At 46.7% G+C, this 21,951-nt stretch overlaps 1 protein-coding gene across 2 annotated transcripts in view; it reads right to left on the bottom strand.

Annotated features, from left to right (window-relative positions):
• The window catches only part of RFTN1 (raftlin, lipid raft linker 1), a 212,642-nt gene that overhangs the window by 111,409 nt on the left and 79,282 nt on the right, over window positions 1-21,951 (bottom strand). For both annotated transcript variants that reach the window (XM_043873589.1, XM_043873588.1), the window contains exon 3: window positions 15,292-15,478. In XM_043873589.1, coding sequence (XP_043729524.1) covers window positions 15,292-15,478 — 187 coding nt within the window. The remainder of the gene's footprint in view (window positions 1-15,291; window positions 15,479-21,951) is intronic.

Genomic DNA, 21,951 nt, shown 5'->3' with positions numbered 1-21,951 from the left:
CGGTCTCCAAAGCTTTTTAATCACACAATCCATCAGTAACAGTCTCCTGAGTACTATAGTACCAGCATCTTAAGTATGTTAGAAAACAATACACACAGCACTCAACATTTAGAAGATGAGACACAGATGAAATGAGCAGTATTTAAAAAGTATAATCACGATACATGTGAAGTCACTCAATCGTGTCTTATTCTTTGTTACCCCCCAGCTCCTCTGTCCATGGGATTCTCCAGTCCAGAACACTGGAGTGAGTTGCCATTTCCTTCTTCCCACCCAGGGATCGAACCCAGGTCTCCTGCATTGCAGGCAGACTCTTTACTGTTTGAACCCACCAGGGAATCCTATAATCACAATAGGTTACTGTTTATTAATAATTAATATTCCAAGGCATAATATACACTGGAAATGAGATTCACTGCTAACAATAGTGGAAGTAAATCCACATTGCAAAATGTCATCTTGAAGTTAAAATTTCTTTGGTCACCTTCTATCAGATCGAAGTAGGTAGGCATTGGCTTTTTTTATGTCACTAAGAAAGCTCTTATACCCAGTGAAGAGAAGGGTCAATGTGGCGGTTTCGTGTGTCTGTGTGTGTGAAAGAGAATTTCACATTTACATTACTGGTATTCTGTATTCTCCTCAATCTGCAATCACTTAACAGGAATTTTTAACCATGTATATATGTCATGAGAGCTAACTTAGTTAAAACTACAAAAAAGAATCCACAAATCCACTTTTCCAGGTTCTCAATTGAAACAGCTCCCTGAACCCAGGCCCCTCCAGGAATCCACAACCTGCTTTGCGAGGACAGGGCCCCTCTGAGGTCTGCACCCAGCCAGGCCACTACCTGCAACCTGAATGCTAAACATTGATGTTACTAATGCATAATGCCTCTCCTCATTTTCAATATAGATAAGCATAAGTCTCAGTGATCTTTTAACATGGGTGTCCACCTTTGGTAATGACTGGTCTAAACTGTGTAGAATTTTCAGAACAATCAGAAAGCTCTAAAATAAAAAATTAACTTCTGACAATAATACTGAACGCCATGGTCTTAAAGTGGGCTTCCCTTGTAGCTCAGACAGTAAAGAATCTGGCTATAGTGTGGGAGACCCAGATTCAATCCCTAGGATGGGAAGATCCCCTGGAGAAGGGAATGGCAACCCACTCCAGTATTCTTGCCTGGAGAATTCCATGGACAGAGGAGGCTGGTTCGCTATAGTCCATGGGGTTGCAAAGAGCTGGACACAACTGAGCAACTACGCTTACACTTATGGTCTTAAAAACACAAGGGAGAAATTCTCCTCAGATTAGTATGTAAATGAAATTACAATTTCAACAGGGTTTACTAGGAACTGAAGGAAACAACCATAGACTATATATGGAAAAATCAATATGCAAAAGTTGCCAAGATCCTGCAGGAGAAGAAGAGTGCCTGACTAGATATTAATACACACTACAAATTTATTGTAATCAAAAGAGCATGGTGTTAGCACAAAAATCAATCAACAGATCAAAGGAACAATAGAGAATCAGGAGTAAATTAGGGTATATGCAGAAATCCAACCTATGATAAAGGCGGCATTTCATTCCATGGCTAAGTTAGGTTAGCACAATCAATGCTGTTGACAAAAGGACAAGGAAATACAGTTAAGACTCTCCACCTCATGCCCTTACACTAATCCAGGGGTTCTCAATGGGGGTAGTTTTGTGGGTCAGGGACATTTGGTAACGTCTGGAAACATTTCTGATCATCATAACTACAAGGGCAGGAAGGGAGGTGTTTGCTACCGACGCCCAGTGGGTAGAGGTGGGCATGATGCCAAATACCCTACATCTCACAGGATGGCTTCTGGCCCAGAAGGTCAACGGCTGAAAAGCTATGAAGGTTGAAAAATCCTACCCTAACCCTAATGGTTATAAAGTTAAAGTGTTAGATGCAGAAAGATCCTGGGGGGGGGTCTCGGCTCCTCCATGCCATCAGAAGGGTGACTGTGACAGTCACCATTCTGAGCACTGTTTTCTACATCTTGGATTCCCAGAGGAAAGACAAGGCATATCACAAAGCAAAGAGAAAGGACTCTGGCTCTGGCAATAAATACATGATCAGCGTCATGGCCAATAAATGGCAAATCACGTTAAGAAGTGCCTTTGAATCTAAGATATGACACAAGGGAACTTCTCTACGAAACAGAACAGGCTCACAGACACAGGGAACAGACCTGTGGTTGCCGGGGGGACGGGGCAGCAGAAGGATAAGTCGGGAGCCTGGGATTATCAGAGGCAAACATATTATATACAGGATGGATAAACAACAAGATCCTGCTTAGAGCACAGAGAACTATACTCAATATCCTGGGATAAAACCACCATGGCAAAGAATATGAAAAAGAATGTATATACATAAAATACATATATGTATAGCTGAATCACTTTACTGTGTAGCAAAATTTAATACAACATGTGAATCAATGACATTTGAATAAAATAATTTTTAAAAAAGTGCCTGCAAACATATATGGGAGAAGGCAATGGCACCCCACTCCAGTATTCTTGCCTGGAAAATCCCATGGACGGAGGAGCCTGGTGGGCTGCAGTCCATGGGGTCGCAAAGAGTCTGACACAATTGAGCGACTTCACTTTCACTTTTCGCTTTCATGCACTGGAGGAGGAAAGGGCAACCCACTCCAGTGTTCCTGCCTGGAGAATCCCAGGGATGGGGGAGCCTGGTGGGCTGCCGCCTATGGGGTCGCACAGAGTTGGACTCGACTGAAGCGACTTAGCAGCAGCAGCAAACGTATATAAATGTTCTTCACAATAAAAGTGGGCTTTTTGTTCCTGTTTGTTAAGATCGAGGTTGCCTGGCAGAGCAATTCTGGGGACTTAACCTGTAGAAGCTGAGGATGAAAATCATGAAAACTTCGACAAATAGGGTCTGTTATAAATCCCCCCAGAGCACAGAGTGCTTTCACTTCATTCTCTCTTACCTTACAAGGGTCACTGCCTTAGAAACACAGACACGTAGATTCATGCTGCTTTTGCTTTTAGGGCACAGAGGGAAACAAGGTGCTGATGGCCTTAGACCCATCCCCGGTACAGCGCCGTTCAATGCAGAAACTGACAAGGCCCGGGCAGTCTGCTGAATGGAGGCATCTGAGGGTCTCCCGATGGTTCACAGCAGCAGCCCGTGTCCTGAAACCAGCATGGGGGTGACCAGGCTTGTGGTTCCACCACCTGGACAGGTACTGTACAGCCCAGAGGAATCTGGGGATTCTCAGAGGACCCTCCTATAAGCTCTGGGTCCTTAAACCAAACAGGATGTGTTTCTGAGCCATGAGCCCCAAGACAGGCTGTGAGCCCCACCTCCACCAACCCTCCCGCTCACCCAGCCTGCACTCCGGTCCTCAGAGGTCATCAGTGACTTCTCCAGCCTCATCTTCTTAGGACATAAAATAGAAGTGAGGGATAACGCAAGACTTCCTCTATTTTTTAGCTATAAAATAGAGTCTAAAACCTCTGCTGAATGCATGAGTGTTTTCCACAAACAAGGACAACAAAAACAACCCTCATGAGGACGTGGTGAGACTAGATTGTAACACTTAACACACACAGGAATGAAGGGAAAGCACTCCCAGGCCCTCGGAAACAGGTGTGATGTGAATACCAGTTACTAATTTGGTTTTTAAAGTCTCTGTAGCCATTTCAAGTTTCATCTCATGGTGGCTGAATAGGAAGCAATGAAATGATGTACTCCACTAAATCACATTACAGCATTTACCTCTTTATAAAATGGTTCCATTTTTCCACCATTTAAAACATTACAGAAAACAGCTTGGATAGATCATAGAGGTAATCATTACATCACAATCTCAAGAATGTTGCCATCACTAATAATGCACTTATGTGGATCTGGGAGTTATTTCTCACCTGCTGCTGCATTCATGGCTAAAAATGCAAAACTAAACGAGTACTAGCCTTTTCCAGGCCCCAACACGTGTAAGGCCCACGGTATCCTTCTTAGCTGGAGCAATACACACCATCTAAGTTACTACTAACTAACAAGCAAGACTAAAGACAAAAAAAAAAAGACTTTGCCAGGAAGACACTCTGAGTTCCTAAATTTAATATGGAATAAGCATACAAAGACAAAAACCCAACATCTGAATAAAACTGTTGCACCAAATCACCCACACTGTGTTCACAAGGCACCCAGCCACAGAACACAGCTTCCTAGAGTCCACTGTAATTTAAAGGTTGTGTGCGCATGTGGGAGGGGAGGACTTCTCTCTACTTTATTCTAAAACAAACACAGGCATGTCACAGTACTGCCGAATTGGCACAGGGTATACGATCAACAGGAATTTTCAAAGAAACGGAGTTGCTTGTGCTATTTGTGTTTTGGGTACCTTGCTTGCCATTCTCCGCCATTCCAAACGACTTCCGAGAAACACTGGAAACCGCTAGTATGCTAATTGTCTCTCAGAGGAGGCAAAAAAATAAATATCGTAGAACACGTGGGGAAAGACACAGGCAATCCAGGACAGCGATCAGACAGTTTTATCCCAACCTGGGATAAAATCCGACATGTGGAGAGACAGAAGAAGAATAAGCAGGCAAGCCAGTTAGGGGTGTGGATTGGGGGGGGAACCTCTCTTTCCCCAAGAGAGTGTGGCTATATGCCGACATATTAGATTGGAAAGTGCAAACACAGTAATTAACAGTGAATCCTGAAACTTCCACACGCCGGAGAAGGGTGTCAGCCTGGAGTGAGAGGAGGAAACAGGAGGAATACATTAAGGAGGTTTGCGGAGCGGCCGGACAGCTCTGTGGGGAGCAAGGCAGCAGCCCCCGAGAACTAATCAAGTTCCCGACACCTCAGGAAGCTAGAGAAAGCTGATGAGGATGCTCCCACGCCAGCAATGGGGGGCCGGGGGGGAGCACTGTGAGCAAAGAGCGGGGTCCTTCCCAAATCGGAATCCCAAACGATGACCTCCGCACCAAACAAAGACCTCCTCCCCCCACCAGAGTTAGGAGAAGAACTCCGAGTCCCCCTTCCTGCATTTCTGCTCTCTGGGAATAAACCAGCTGCTGTGGTACCCCCCCCACAGCAGTACGTGTCAATCACCCCCAGCCCAGCGCTACGCACCCTCCCCACGTGTGATTCTGACAGTCAGACGCTCCAGGCTGAAGCCCAGCTCGCGTGTGAGCGTTTTCTAGGGCGCCTCCCAAAAGGCACCCTTCCCTCCTGTGTATTCCATTTCATTATGAAACCTCTTTCTAGAAGCCCTGTAATTCTCCCAAGAGTCAGAGTAATTGGTAGAAATTAGACACGAAGAGACACAGGGCCACTTAAAGAGGACGCTGTCGGCTGTAATTTTTAAAAGAATTTTCTGTTCTGTCCCAACAGGATTCTGTACTTTCCCAATTCTGCCCTTTTCAAAAGCCAATGAAAACGTTCACGTTTTCTTGTGGGCTACGAACAAAGGCCACCACTGGGCTGCAGCCTGCAGGCCGGCAAGGCCAGCGCTTGCCTGCCTTTAAGACCTTACGGCCAAAGACAGACCACAGAGGGGGCCACGGAGACAGAAATGGCTTCATGGGTGCAGGGCGGGGGGGGGGCTCATCCGTCTGCAGCAGAGTCCTGGAGGAAACCCCACCACGTGCGGCTGAAGGCAGGCAGCACGAGGGGTGAGGCTCTGCACCCAGGGCCAGGGAGGGGGTTGCCAGTCAGGGGAGCATCACGGCAGACGGCCTGAACTTGGTTACCAGGGGAACCGGCAGTGGGGCGGGAGCCTCGCTGCCCCTCTGAGGGAGACCATCACGGCCCCGGGCAGAGGTTAGGGTGTGGAAAGGTCAGTCCCGTGAGGCAGGCACGGGTCAGGAAGGGGAGAACCGCATCCTGAGGGCCTGCTCCTATAGCGACGGAAGGCAACTGTACTCCACTTAAGGTCTGCAAAGACTGCCCTTCCTTTGAAGGCCACGCTTCGGTTGTTTTTTAAAAACAAACAAAAAAAGTGTGAAAAATAACATATACATACCTTTGTGGCAAACCACTGCTATTTGGGCAATAAAAGGATCTTGTGTGTGTGTGTCTGTGTGTCTGTATGTGGTTCCATTATTTGGGGTCCACGCTGTGTGGCTATGTTAACAAGATGCACTTCTGGTACCGGTTAAATATGTAAACCAAAGACAAATTCATCTTTCAGTGAACTTATGGTTGTTCAGTGAAAGATAGAAGCATGGTTTTATTCCACTTGATTCAGAAAAATTCTACTGGGGCCAAACCTACTCAGCACCTGGCACTCTAGTAAGTAAACAAAGAGAATCCAACGACGAAAGAAGACAGCCAGGAGGAGGGGCGGCGGGCAGACGTATGAAAAAGAGTAATAAAGGACTTGGAAGGGTGATGACTGCTGAGTGTGAAAGAACACGCAACTCCAAGGGTGAGCAATGAGCCCCCCCCGCCCCGACACACAGAAATCTTCAAGGCAGCGACAAGGCAGCCAGCGGGGTGGGTCAGGGACACACGATGTTATTTAGAAAGAGTCAGGCAACAGTTTAAAAGGAGAAGTTTTCACATAAGAATCCAGACTTCTGGCTTTCCTGCAGAAAGCTGCAAGATCTGGAACTCTGGGCAACAACGGAGCAGAGTTAGGCTCGGGCTCACCCAGGGGTCCCCATGCAAGGAGCCGGGCCCCTGTAGGCACCGGCAATTTTAAGCCCTGTCTTGGAACAAAGGCAGAGTCGTCAAGATTTTAGAGTCCTGACCCAAGAAGGGGAAGCAAGGAGGAAAGCTGAACGCTCTTGAGGCTTGCTTTCCTAGAAACAAAATAGCAAAAAGCCCAAAGGACTGTCTCTGTCTGCAACTCCTGACACTCGGCGGCCAGAGCTGGCTCCATCCCGCTTGTCTGCTGCTCACAAGTACTTGGGAGAACGGCCTGCTGGTGGGGTTGGACAGGAGAGCCTCCCCAGGCTCCACGCACACGGGCGGTGTGGAAGACAGCAGCTCCGCACAGCTCTCGGCGAGCCACTCAGGAGTCACTCAGTCATGTTCGCCTCTTTTGGGACCCCATGGACTGTACAGTACATGGAATTCTCCAGGCCAGAATACTGGAGTGGGTAGTCTTTCCCTTCCCCAGGGGGTCTTCCCAACCCAGGTATCGAAACCAGGTCTGCCGCATTGCAGGCGGATTCTTTACCAGCTGAGCCACAAGGCAAGTCCTGGTGAGTCACCAAGTCCCTCCTAAGTACCGCTGGAAGCCTCTGGTCAGACGGTCAGCAGCAGGGGCTCCGTGAGCATCCCAGGAGTGGGCAGGTCCTCACCCCAGCCTCCCTGAGCTCCCCCGCAGACTGCCCCCAGCTCGGACTTCTCTCCTGGCTCCTGGCTGCCCAGGGGACACCTCCCAGCGGGTGTGTGTCCAGCAACAGCCACAAATAGGATGCAACCAACTGATGTGTTCATCTCCTCCCGGGAAGGATGCGCTCCATTTCCCAACCAGGTCCCCTCCACCCTCCTCCCGGTTCTGGGTGTCCCCCAGCTTCTGCAGGCTTCACTACTGGCTCTGCTTCGGCTGGCTGCGCCCCAGGCCTGCAGGGTATCCCGGGATACCTGAGGAGCTCCCGGACAATAGCTCCCAGATGCAGGGGCAGGAGAACCAGCGCCCCCGCCTCCCGTGGACTCACCACTCCCCAGAGGCCCAGCCACGCTCACCAGCTCCTGTCCCTTCCCTGCCTGGGTCCCCATCCCAGAGGGACTCCTCCTGGAAGCACTGCCTTAATTGCCACTTGCACGCGGAGCCCCCTCTGGGGTCTGCAGCTGGGAAACCCCACCAGACACGGCCCCTCCCCTGCCAACCGCGCCCTCCCAGCTCCTCCTCCAGCCACCCGCAGCCAAGGGCGCACTCAGATGAAGCAGGCGCTCAGGGCCAAGGGCTTACTCAGAGGAAGCGGGCGCTCAGGGCCAGTGCTCTGGGACCACCCTGAGGGATGGGGTGGGGAGGGAGGTGGGAGGGGGTTCGTGAAGGGGACACGTGTGCACCCGTGGCTGATCCACGTCGATGGATGGCCAAAAACACCAAAATATTGTAAAGGAATCGGCCTCCGATTAAAATACATTAATTAATTACAAAGAAAGAAAGCTCACTCAGACTTCAATTCTTCCTCTCCCTCCAGGCTGTCCCTTTCTCCCTAAATGTTAAATCCAGTATTTCCTCCTATGGGACACGAACCCTCACCTTAGCACGACCGACTTTAACCACCCATCACCTCCCACCATCACGGGCGCTCTGCTCTCTCAGCCCCCATTTTCTTCCCCTTCCAGGCTTCCCCTCCTTCAGACTTTTGAAAGCGCAGCACGTCTAGTGGCTGTGCCTCTAAAACAAAACAAAGACACTGCAGTGGATCCCCACTGACCGCAGCATGAAGTTCGAATTCCTTAGCCCGGCCTCCAGAGGCCCCCTGCCCAGGCCCCACGTTTCCCTGCAGACCTCGTATTCCAGTCACCCCTCATCATCAACCCCCGGGGTCCGCTTCTCCAGGCTCCCCCAGACCCCCGAAGGCCCTTCCCAGCACTGGGGCCCCTGCTCCAATCTGCCCATCCGTCCAGACCCAGAGCACGCGGGAGCCACGGGGCCTCCTTTGCTAAAACCCTTGTGTTAACAAATTCCAGGGCAGAGGTAAGAAATCAAGACCCACAGATGGAGCTGGGCACCCACACAACTGGCATGGAGACTTTCATCCTCCTAGCAGAGAAGATTCTTGAGAGCTGGGAGCTCTGCTAGAGTTTTCCCTGCACATTCACCTTAGGAAAATCTAACCGAAAGGGCAGAAACATTTACCACTTAAAACAGTGCCGGTTATTCCAGCCAACAGGCAGGTGTGCTTCAGAGAGGACCTGAGCAGGAGTGGGGGCGGGGAGAGGCGGCTCCCCCATCTCAGTTCCCACAAACGCCCCTCTGGGCGTGAGCATCTCACCACCCTGGGTGTGACCCAATGCTCACCATAAACCCAAACCAACTGATTTTCTCCCCACGGGGCTCACTGCTGGAAACACCAAAACGATCTAGTCCTGACGGGAAACTTGCCTCGTTGGGCAGAGAGATGCTACAGGATTACATTTCATGGGCAATTAAAGAGATTTTCAAGGGCAGCTTTGATTATATGCGTTTTTCACCCTCCGCCGGGGCTTCAGAATCCCACCCCCGCATTAGCTGCGGCTCCTCTGCGTGCCCCGCTCCGTGGCCCGAAGCCAGAAGGCAGCTGATGAAAGTCGAGAGGGCACACGTGTCCCACTTCCCCGCACCATATAAGGCGTTATTCCAGGGGACCCGGACCCAAATGGCTTCAACCCATTAGCGATGAAAAAAACACATGGATGACACCCTGAACTAGTTCCGCGTGTGAAAAACGACAGTTCAATGGCTGAAAGACGGCGCAGCACAAGGCAATTCTGTACTTAACGTCCACAGCCATGAAACGACCTAGAATTAAACCCACACGCACGAAACCTCAGGGTGACATTTTAATAACTGACTGCCCTCAGCCATCAAGTTTTGAGATCTTTGGCAACTTGTTCGGAGGAAAACTGCCCGGGAAAAAATGAAGGACAACTTAAAATGTACTTCAAAATCAAACTGAATGCAACTATATTGTCTGTTACAGACCACCCACTGTTCCCAAGAAAGAGCTGGGAGAAGGAAGTGCAGATGCTTACTTATCAGGGATCTCATAGTCAGCTACTCCTCCTCAAGTCACTTTCCAAAGTCACTGACAGACTCAATTCAACACACTCAGGATCAGAACAACTGAGTCAGATGTGTGGTTTGACCCGTCATCTTCAAATGAAATGGCAGTTATCAAAATCTTCAGAAGAAACGATCATACAGTTTTTCATGGATTGAAGTTATACTTGTCAAAGTGGCAGAGGGCTTGGAGGAACATTACTGCACTACGCTTTGGGAACAACTAATAATACAGTTCATGGGGTTCTAAAAGATGCTTGCTCCTAGCAAGAAAAGCTATGACTAACCTAGACAGCATATTAAAAAGCAGAGACATTACTTTGCCAACAAAGGTCCATCTAGTCAAAGCTATGGCTTTTCCAGTAGTCATGTATGGATGTGAGAGTTGGATTATAAAGAAAGCTGAGCGCCGAAGAATCATGCTTTTGAACTGTGGTGTTGGAGAAGACTCTTGAGAGACCCTTGGACTGCACGGAGATCCAACCAGTCCATCCTAAAGGAGATCAGTCCTGGGTGTTCATTGGAAGGACTGATGTTGAAGCTGAAACTCCAATACTTTGGCCACATGGTGTAAATAGCCGACTCACTGGAACAGACTCTGAAGCGGGGAAAGATTGAAGGCAAGAGGAGAAGGGGATGACAGAGGATGAGATGGTTGGATGGCATCACTGACTCAACAGACATGAGTTTGGGTAAATTCCTGGAGTTGGTGATGGACAGGGAGGCCTGGTGTGCTGCAGTCCATGGGGTAGCGAAGAGTTGGACACGACTGAGCGACTGAACTGAATAATACAGTTAGGCTGTCAATGATGCTCTCAATTTGCTCAAACCTCACCTGAAAATATTTCATTATAAGTCTTAAATAAACTCTTCCCTCTTCATTCATATTACTATCCAAAAGAAATATTTCCTCCTGAAACATTTCTGTAGTTTTCTTTCTAGCAGGAGGTGACTTCCCCCTTTTCCAAACCCCCATGCATGAGGGGCATCTTATTTTCTCAGTTAAACTGCAGGCACCTGGAAGGCTTCCCTGGTGGCTCAGACGATAAAAAATCCACCTGCAATGAGGGAGACCTGGGTTCGATCCCTGGGTTGGGAAGATCCCCTGGAGAAGGGAAAGGATACCCACTCCAGTATTCTTGCCTGGAGAATCCCATGGACAGAGGAGCCTGGTGGGCTACAGTCCATGGGATCGCAAAGAGTCAGACATGACTGAGCGAGCAGGCACACACATACCTGGCTAGCAGGTCTCACATGCGGCTGACTTCTGCATCTGCATCCTCCCCTTTCTCACCAAGCAAAGTCCCTTCTATGATACCCTGCAGAGAGCAGAAGCTAAATGCTTGCAAATGAATCCATGAGGGAGTGAATGGGTGAATGCAAGCTTGAATGGTTCTGGTTTTTTTTTCCCCCTGTCTTACTGCAGATTCCAAAGGCCAGTTATTTGCTACAAACTTTATGTTCACCTTTCAACACATTAGGGCTTCCCTTGTGGCTCAGCTGGTAAAGAATCCGCCTGCAACTTGGGAGACCTGGGTTCAATCCCTGGGTTCAGGAAGATCCCCCAGAGAAGAGAAAGGCTTCCCACTCCACTATTCTACCCTAGAGAATTCCATGTAGTCCATGGGGTCACAAAGAGTCAGATATGACTGAGCGACTTTCACTTCAACACATTAAAGTTGATATTCCAAGTAGTCATATCATGATGATTCTTGCCAACAAAGTTGATTTAAGCAGAGAGTAATCTAGAAAGTTTACACACACTCTTTCAATGAAGTCCACTTGGAAAATATTAGGCATTCACCTGCTCTTTGAGAGCTTATAATTTCATTGATCTGCATCTATAGCCGTCAGGACTTTGGCAGACTTGGTGAAAAAATACCATTAACTGCCCATATTAAAAATTAATTACATAAGATCTACTTTGCTTCATTTTTACTACTTAAACTCCCAACTGATATGGAAAATGTGCAGCTGGGTTTTGTTTATTTTTCATAGCATGGGGTCTTTTTCCTCATGATGCAAAAACATGGAGTTATTGCATTTGCTAGGGCAGAAAATGCCTAGCCTTTAAAATAGTATAATGACTGCTTCCCACCAATACGAAGTGGAAGTAGGGGAAATTCTCTGGGTCATGTTTTCCAGGAGAATGGCAAATTACCATGGCTGTTACCGAACCTGGCAAATTACCAAGCTTCTGCAACTTCCTTTAAAGGGGGAGGAGCACTTGCAAAGATCTGGCACCAAGATATCCAAGCAATTCTCTCTCTGTATCTGCTTATTAAGGAGCTGAAGTGTTCATTAAAGCCACCCAGGCAGGTGGTCCAGACACTCCGGACTGGAGTGAACTCACACCAAGGAGCACACCAACTCTTTTTTGAAAATCTTCCGTGTCTCCTTCTTAATAGCTTGACCCATTTTCTCTTCTGAAAAGTAAGCGCATTAGCTCAGGGCCTGCCCTCAAGAGGAGGAAAGAACTCCTACCGAATGCCCAGCTTTACTACTGGCTGGTAACGAACTGCTCACAAAGAGAGATCATTTATTTCTTATTCTTACAGAGCAGCCTTCTTGCCCACCTCATCCAGTCACACTAAAATTTAGAGCTGGCTCCGATCTTGCAAATCATTTAGTACAAACCCCACATCGTACCCGCTAGAAAATGGGGGCTCAGAAAAATCTACTGATGTGTCCTGCACACAATACCTCCTACGAGGAGCCGAGTGCAGCGCGGAACACAGTTGCTCTGACCAGGAACCCAGGGCTCTTTCTCCCCTTTTCTGGGGCCCAATACTCTCCAGGGAGTCAGGAGGTGTTGACGAGTGTCAGGTATGGAGCCAGGCGAGGAGGAGTCAGGTCCTCAGGCCCCAGCTACTCTAAGTGTGGTCCACAGACCAAGAGCATCCGCACCACCTGGGTGCGTGTTAGAGATGGGCCCCAGGCCCCACCCCAGGCCTTCTGACTCACACTCTGCATCTGAACAGTATCTGTGGGAGACTCACGGGAAAGGCGTCCAAGTTTGAGAAGTGCTGCTGCATAGCAGAGGGGAAAAAAAAAAAGCAGACACCTTCACATTAGAAACAAGTCCATTTCTGATCTGCTGACTTCATGGCAAGTCCCGTATGAGCAGTACCTGTGGCAGAATTACAGGGAGGGGCAGTCCTGTGTCCTGACCGAAGTGGACTTGTCCCCTTCACACATCAAGACCAACGCAATGGCCCAAGGATCAGAAACCCTGGAGCCCAGTGAATGCCTTAGGTAACCAGGAAGACACAAGATAAGTTGCTCTTATTTTGTCTCTTTTCTGAAATTCTGATACGGAGAAAAGGTAGAGCATTAAAATTACCACCTCATCTAAAATTCAAAGATGCCCCCTTCCGCTTTTTTCATGAAGAGGTCAGCCACAGGAATCCTGGGTGCGGGGACGCAGCAGGCGCCTCACGTCAGGGCTAAGAGCCTGGCAGGGTGCTGGCTGCCGTCTCTGCCTCCTTGATAGCTACCTCCAGGCCTGAGCCTCAGCTTCCGCATATGCAAACTGTACCTGCCTCACTGGTACCTGAGAACAGGTACTACTTCATAGACTGACTGTGAGGATGCTCGATGCTTACAAAGCCTGGCACAGAGTGAGCGCCCAATGAATGCGACCTACTGTTACCATGCACGCCCTGTGTGTCAGAGGGCCTTAAAACCACTAGGGCTCCCAGAACAATTCCATCTTGTGACTGACCAGATATTGACCCACTGCCATTCAACACGAAGCAAGCAACACGCAAAAAGAGCAGATGTTGAGACACGTTTCGCTCTGCAGAAACCACGGTAATTCTGGGCAGGAGCAGAGGCGGACGTCCCCTTTCACTTCAGATTCTAACACACACTGACACAGGGCTCCATCAGCTGTGAGAAGCTGAAGAACTCTGCTGGCCAGGAAAGAGGGGTGGGTCTCTGTCACACAGCCTCTGGTCTCCCAGCTGGCCCTCCTGAGATCACCAGCCAAACGTCTGCTCAGCAGGCAAAGCAAGAGAGAAAGACGGACAGCTGTCCTACTGTTTCTTTTTTAAAAACACAGCACAAGCTGTCACTCCCCGCCTAATAACTGGCCAAAAGTCAGATCCGATCTCCTTTGCCAAGCTTTTCATTTTTACTTTCACGAAAGCAGCAGAAGTATAATGCGTTTTCGAGCCCATCTTCACTGTTTTGATTTATTCATTTTAAACTGAAGTAAAGTTGATTTACAATGTTGTATTAGTGTCAAGCCTACAGCAGTTTTACATATACACGTATACATAGATTCTTTGTATATTCTTTCTCAGATTTCTTCCTTTATAAGTAATTATAAAATCTTCAGTAGAGTTCCCTGTGCTATACAGTAGGCCCTTGTTGGCTGTCTATTTTATATGTGAAAGTGAAAGTGCCAGTCGCTCAGTAGTGGCTGACTCTTTGTGACCCCATGGACTGTAGCCCACCGGGCTCCTCTGTCCATGGAATTCTCCAGGCGAGAAGTCTGGAGTGGGTTGCCATGCCTGACCGAGGGATCAAACCCAGGGTCCTGCATTGCAGGCAGATTCTTTACTGTTACAGCAATGCAGGAAGCCATATTTTATATACAGAAGTATGTACATGTTAACCCTAAACTCCTAACTTATCCCTCCGTGCCCCTTCATCATTTTTTTAAAAGCACTTAAAATTCATACAGCTCCTTTTGAAAAAAAAATCTCCACCTCTTCATTTCCTAATTAGACCCAATAAGAGTATAAGAGCAAGCATTACTGGACAAGCCATATTGAAAAACATCGGTCCGAGTCTTGAAAATCCAAATCAAGACCAAATCAATCACAGCATTTAATTCAAGTGAATTTTGTGTTTCCTCCCAAGGGACTGATAGAATGTACTGACAGAATGTTCAAGTATTTTTAGAGTTTGGGGGAAGACATAAAATTTGCATACAGCCTTTAACCAAAATTAGTGTGTTCTCCAGCCATGCTTTTCAGATTAACAGTATTATACTTTTACTAGCTGCTTCATTTTGGGAGTACACATCCTCAAGGAGACACTTTTCTAGCTGAGTGTAATCCAGTAAATTAAAAGGAGAAAAGGCTGTAAAATGAATTCTCTACTTATGTCTCCTGGTGTGGACAGCTGCAGGACACTATGAAACTCTTCAGTTGTCTAATGTTTGGCCTTAACCCATCAGAGGGCAGAGGCCCTGGAAACAGAGGTAAACTCTAAACAGACACGTGTGGGGCTTAGTCACTTAGTTGTGTCTGACTCTTTGCAACCCCATGGACTGTAGCCCACCAGGCTTCTCTGTCCATGGGATTCTCCAGGCAAGAATACTGGAGTGGGCTGCCATGCCCTCCTCCAGGGGATCTTCCAGATCCAGGCATTGAACCTGGGTCTCCCACATTGCAGGCAGATTCTTTACTGTCTCAGGCACTAGGGCAGCCGCCCAAACACACACGCCCCCACCCTAACCCTTTCCCATCCCCTCCTCCATCCAACGCACTCCCAAGCACCTGGTGATGCTATGGTGAGCACCCTCCCTCAGGGGCCTTACCTGTCGGTCTTCTTGATCAAGATGGCCCTGAAGATGTGCTCAAGGGGCGTCTTCTCCCTCTCGGCGGTCGGCTGCACGAAGGGGTGCAGGGCCGCCAGCGAGAAGCCCTGCTGGTACAGCTCCAGCAGCTGGGCGGGCAGGTCGAGGAGGGAGGCCAGCCTCACGGCAGAGGCCCTCGGGAGCTCAGCTGCAGGAAAGAGAGGGGGGAGGCCCATCAGAGACCCACCGATCTGGCCACCCTGCCCCACCCACACCCCGTGCCACTCAGCCCAGCAGAAAATCTCCAGGTCACCTCCCACTCAAGAGCCTGTCCCCTTCTCAACTACCATCTTCAGGGAAACCTACAAACAGCTGGTTCATTTCAAACTCACCCATAGGCACTGACTACTGGATAGTTTCAATCTAGAGCCTTACTCCTTGGAAGAAAACCTATGACCAACCTAGACAGCATATTAAAAAGCAGAGACATTTCTTTGCCAACAAAGGTCCGTCTAGTCAAGGCTATGGCTCTTCCAGTGGTTGTGTGTGGATGTGAGAGTTGGACTGTGAGGAAAGCTGAGCTCCGAAGAATTGGTGCTTTTGAACTGTGTTGTTGGAGAAGACTCTTGAGAGTCCCTTGGACTGCAAGGAGATCCAACCAGTCCATCCTAAAGGAAATCAATCCTGAATATTCATTGGAAGGACTGATGTTGAAGCTGAAACTCCAATACTTTGGCCACCTGATGCGAAGAGCTGACTCACTGGAAAAGACCCTGATGCTGGGAAACATTGAAGGTGCGAGGAGAAGGGGACGACAGAGGATGAGATGGTTGGATGGCATCACCGACTCAGTGGGCATGAGTTTGAGTAAATTCCAGGAGTTGGTGATGGACAGGGAGGCCTGGCGTGCTGCAGTCCATGGGGTCGCAAAGAGTCGGACACGACTGAGTGACTGAACTGAACTGAATCTAGAGCCAAACTTCCCAGAGATCACACTGGAAAAGTCACTTCCACCCCCTCAAAACATAAGAAAGAAGGAAAAGAAGGAGGAGGAGGATCAGAAGACGATGACAGCTGCATACAAATATAAAACTGCTGTGTAGCAAAAAGCAGGAGCAAAACAAAGTCCAAAGACAAACTGGAACAACACTGATAAGCCACTTAATATAAAGGGGTTATTTCCTTAATCTGAAAAACAAACAATAAAAAAAGGAAAGAAAAGAAAAATGGGCAAAGGTAATTGTCTAAAAAGCATAAAAGGGTAATCACTATTTGAAAGGACACTCAAATTAACTCAAGATTGGAGTTCTGCATATCAAAATAAGTGTTTTTCACCTACTGAATGATTTTAAAGTCTTTTTGAGAAGGGCAGACAACATTCAAAAGTTAACAGATTCAAGTGAAAAGTGTACATCCCTGCCCAATCCCCATGACTTAGATTTTTTTTTTCTCTAGAGACAATCAATACTATCCATTTTTTGGTATACATGTTAACAATCGCTAAATTTGTACACAAGTAAATAAGTTTACGTATCTCATTTTTTTACACAAACGGTAGAATAATGTTTACAATCCAACTTTTTATCCATTTTTATCAACTGTGCTAGCCGCTCAGTCCTGCCTGACTCTTTGTGACCCCAAGGACTGTAGCCCGCCAGGCTCCTCTGTCCACGGGGATTCTCCAGGAAAGAACACTGGAGTGGGCTGCCATGCCCTCCTCCAGGGGACCTTCCCGACCCAGGGATCAGAGCTGCATCTCCTACGTCTCCTGCTTTTGTAGGGGGGTCCCTGACCATTAGTGCCACCTGGGAAGCCCATTTCTTTCCCCCGTGCCCTGGCTATTGTCACAGTGAAAAAATGATTCCTAGAAGGTGGTAATTTATATTTCTCTTGTTATGTAATTTGTACTTTAACATTAAACATTTCACGTTTAAATGCTATTTATGTTGTCTTTTCTGTTAATTCATAATTTTTGCCTAGTTGTCAACTGGGTTATTGATCTATTGGTTTGTAATTCTTAATATATTAAGAAATCCAGTTCTTATATATGATAACAGTTGCAAATACCTCTCAATTCGTTTGTCTTTTGACTTTGCATAACATGAGTTTTGCCATGAAGAATTTTTTTTAATGAAGTTGAATTTGTCAATCTTGCCTTCAGGAGCTTCTAAGTTTTAGGTCACAGAACAAACCTGTATTATAAAACAATTCTCTGCTGAATTCCTACAGTAATATTTCATTTCTTACATGTGAATCTTTGCTCCATTAGGAATTTGTGAAATATGAATTCAACGTTTCCCATCCACTCCCAGTTTATCCATTTTTTCCTGATTTGAGATGTTGTCTTTATCATATATTATATTCCTAAGTATATTTAAATCTATACCTGTGATCCATTAATCTATTCTAATAATTTTTATATTATGTTTTATATAAATGTTATACACGTTTTAAAAATTTTATATTATGTTTTAAACTCTGGTCACATTATTTTCTGAATTTTCCTATCTCCCTGTTTGTTTTCTGAATCTTTCTGTTTATTTGTTTTTCCAAGTGGTCTTTAAAATAAGCTCATCAAATTACCCCTCAAAAAAAATCTTGCTGCTATTTTTATCAGATCATGTTCACATTACAGCTGACAGAGAATGGACTTTCTTCTTTTTATTCATTTTTAATTGAAAAACAGTTAATTTACAACATTTTGTTAGTTTCAGGTGTATAGAAAAGTGATTCAGTTATACATATCTCTATATATCTGTTCTTTTTCAAATTCTGTCTCATTACAGGTTATTACACGATCCTGAATACAGTTCCCTGTGCCGCAGAGTAGGTCCCTGTTGATGTATTTTACATATAGCAGTTTGATATATTAATCTCAAATTCCTATCACTCTCCCCTCAGACTATTTGATTTTCTTTTTAATCCATAGGAATTGGAAATTGAAGCCAACCAATATTTTACAGAAAGTTAACAATGTCAACATCCCGAGAATGGATATTTTCATCATGCTACAAGTTTCCATCCAAGAACCCGGCATGACTTTCATTTATTCAAGACTTTTTGGGGGTCCCTCAGATGCATATTACAATTTTTTTTCACATAGATACCGCATAGTTATGAAGTCTCTTCTAGTTATTTTATATTTTATTGCTATTTGAATAGATTTTTTTCCTCCTTTTCATTCTGTGATATTCATCGTGGGCAAGAATGTTGGGGAAACAGTCTCGCTCATCGTGGCTGATGGGAGAACCTGTGTGGAGGGTCATGTGGTATCTGCCTTCAATCTTAAAAGTGCATTCACCCTTCGTCCAACAGCCTCACCACTGGGTATGATGCCTATGCTGGACACATAAATGTGTCTCAAGATGCACGGGCAAAGATGTTCACCACGGGATTACTGCAGAAACTAAGAGCCAAAGCACTCTTCATTGTAGGGTGAGCTCAACACTGGGGACACCCCAGTGATGAATCCTATGAGCCGTTAAGAGGATTACATGCTAATGAAAATGTGTCCGAGATCCATGACTAAGTTAAGAGACAAGGGGTCTAGCAGTATTTATCACAGGATACTAACATATAAAAAAATGGGAGAATAGATAGAGATGAATAAAAATCTCTTTTTCTGGAAGAAACCACAAAAGCATCAATATTGGAGAGACTGGAGTAGGGAGGGGAGGATGGAAAGGTAGATTTTACTTTATTTTGTACTTTCAACACTATTACCATCCACAGCAATTGTTTGGGTGGAGGGCTGAGGAGACATTTTAATTTTCTTCTTTATACATAAAAATATTATTTAAAAATTTTATGAATTTTAAAAAATAATGTGTTACTTTAAAAACAGAATAAAGATGAAATCTAAGGGTACTTAAGAATGCACTTAAAGTCAGACACTATAGTTCTCATTCCACACATCACACACGAAATTTATAGGAAAAGAAAATCTACAGCAATGGTTTATGCTAAAGCAAATGACCGTCATCCTGGAGAAACTGCCATGATGACACTAACAAAGATAAGGCTGATGGAGAGAGCTGGAAAGAATGCAATGTTTCCCTTTAAGAGTAGTTCTAGATACGCTGTCAGATTTATTAAAAAAAACAGAACAAAACAAGACTTGAAGGTAAGTCTGGAAAGAATGTGCTCCCAGGCACAGAAACCTAGTGGGCCAAGGGTGCCCCTGCCCGGGACCCTAGCTTTGGAGCAGGGTTCGTGTACGCCCGCCCCTCTGTGCGGCAACAGAGGCTGCACCCAGAGTCACTACAAATGGAGACTCTCAAGCCTCACCCCAGACCTACTGCATCAGAACTGGAGCCTCATACATCTTCCCTGGTGGCCCAGCTGGTGAAGAATCCTGCAATGCAGGAGACCTGGGTTCTATCCCTGGCTTGGGAAGATCTCCTGGAGAAGGAGACGGCCACCCACTCCTGTAGTCTTGCTTGGAAATTCATAGACACAGGAGCCTGGTGGGCTACAGTCCATGGGGTTGCAAAGAGTTGGATACGACTGAGTCCCTAACTCAGTCACTCAGGGGTTGCAAAGAGTTGGACTCACTGAGTGACTAACACTTTCACTTTTTTTTTCCCCCATGTATTCACAATCCCTTCAGGACATTGAAGCCTAAGTCCAATACTGTGCCCACCTGATGTGAAGAGTTGGCTCACTGGAAAAGACACTGATGCTGGGAAAGACTGAAGGCAAAAGGAGAAGGAGGTGGCAGAGGATGAGAGGGTTAGACAGCATCACCAATTCAATGGACATGGATCTGAGCAAACTCAGGGAGACAGTGCAGGACAGAGGAGCCTGGCGTGCTGCAGTTCATGGAGTCGCAAAGAGTCAGACATGACTCAGTAGCTGAACAACAGGAGTGATATTCCAGATAGTTTCCCTTTGGCGTTCCTCCACGGGACAGAGACCCTTTGGGTCTGAGGGCACACACCCCCCTGTGACCCTGTGACTCGCGCTCCAACCCCACACAGCCGAGACCCTGGCAGTCCCTGCCCCTGGAAGCCACAGGCCCCCTCCCCAATCTACGCACACCCCAGGCCCAGGGCGGCAGAGAAACCAGCAGAGAGCAGGTGAGGAGACACTGCTGCAGGTGCAAAATTCAAGGGGAGCCAAAAACTCAGCAACCAAGACAAATCAACATTGAATGCAATATGCTAAAAAGTGAAAGTTAATGCCCGCAGTCCACCCTGAACACACTATCAGAAACGTTAATAAAGATAGGATCAGTATTATCGATTTTCCTTTTGCCTCAAGCTCCAATACAGCTCGGGAGGGTACTGTTCTGGATCGCCTCTTTCTAAAACACGTTGCCTCGCCTGCCTCACCCGAGTGCCGGCCCAGTTCCGCCTCTCTCGCATTCTTGTCTGGGGCCCTGCAAACGACGGGAGTGGGCCTGCGTATAGGGAAGCAGGGGTGTGTTTCCCCCGCTGTCAGATGACGAAGCAACAGAAGCGTGCGTGTGACACACAGACATTGCGTGTTTCATTTAAAAAACCTGAATGGACTTTTGGCTGGAGTAAGCCTTCCTGGATGGTAGCACCTCGGAAGAAGTCATGTCGGACTCTCTGCAACCCCGTGGACCGTAGCCCGCCAGGCTCCTCTGTCCATGGGATTCTCCAGGCAAGGATACTGGAGTGGGCTGCCATTTCCTCCTCCAAAGGGATCTTCCCAACCCAGGAATCGAAGTGGGGTCTCCCACATTGCAGGCAGATTCTTCACCTTCTGAGCCACCTTTCTGGAGGGTAATTTTATAATAACCATCAAACCTAAAAATACCATACAGCAAGGAGACCACCCTCCTCTTTGAAGAAACTGTACATAAAGAGCATCTGTGAGTCATCCAAGATGAGACCTTAAAGTCAGGCTCTACAGGTTGGTATTTGGTAAATGTTTCAAGTATCTCAGACTCTTTCTGCAATGATAAAGTAAGCCTGTACCAAAATGTTAATAATATGTATGTGTTTCCTCTTACACATCATCCTATAATTAAAAAATAAATAAATAAAAGCAGTTGATGCACTTAGAAGCCTTGGGATGCTAGGATCAGCTACGTTCCTCACTGGCCTCAACCCCAGACGTGTGAATGGTCAGTTTCTGCTTATAAAACAGAGATTACTTCTATCACAGAATCAATGTAAGAATCACATGGGATGACGCACATGTAATTGATGAAGCTCAAAACGGCCGAGCCCAGTAGCGTGGGGAGCGGTGGACAGACAGCTGGCCATGGGGCCTGGTTGGCTGCAGACGTTGAGGACGGTTCAGCCCTGGGACCCTGAACCTCCCCACCCCCCCACACCCCTTCATCTCCACCCTCCGAACCAGGGCACTAAAAATATTAGTCAATCAACCACTTTACAGCTAAATGCCTCCTGAATAAAACATAACACCTTTAAAATTTTTATCTCCAAATCTAAAGATGCATCTCCTGTCAAAACTCAGGGATTTTATGGTTTTAATTTTTGGTATGCATGCTGTCAAAGTAAGTTGATCTTCATGGTTAAAAAACAAATAAAAATGAATCTAAACCATCTTATGGCAATAAAAAAAGGCCCTATTGTAAATACGGTTAAAGGCCTTAATTCCATGTTTCTTTTTGAACCTTAACCTTAAAAAAAAAAAAAAAAAAGCCCTGTTCCTATAAAGTGACCAATTCCCCAATATTATTTCTGG

The sequence above is a fragment of the Cervus elaphus genome, chromosome 19 (genome assembly GCF_910594005.1).
Source record: "Cervus elaphus chromosome 19, mCerEla1.1, whole genome shotgun sequence".
Classification (NCBI taxonomy): domain Eukaryota; kingdom Metazoa; phylum Chordata; class Mammalia; order Artiodactyla; family Cervidae; genus Cervus; species Cervus elaphus.
This window is presented reverse-complemented; position numbering and strand designations above follow the sequence as displayed.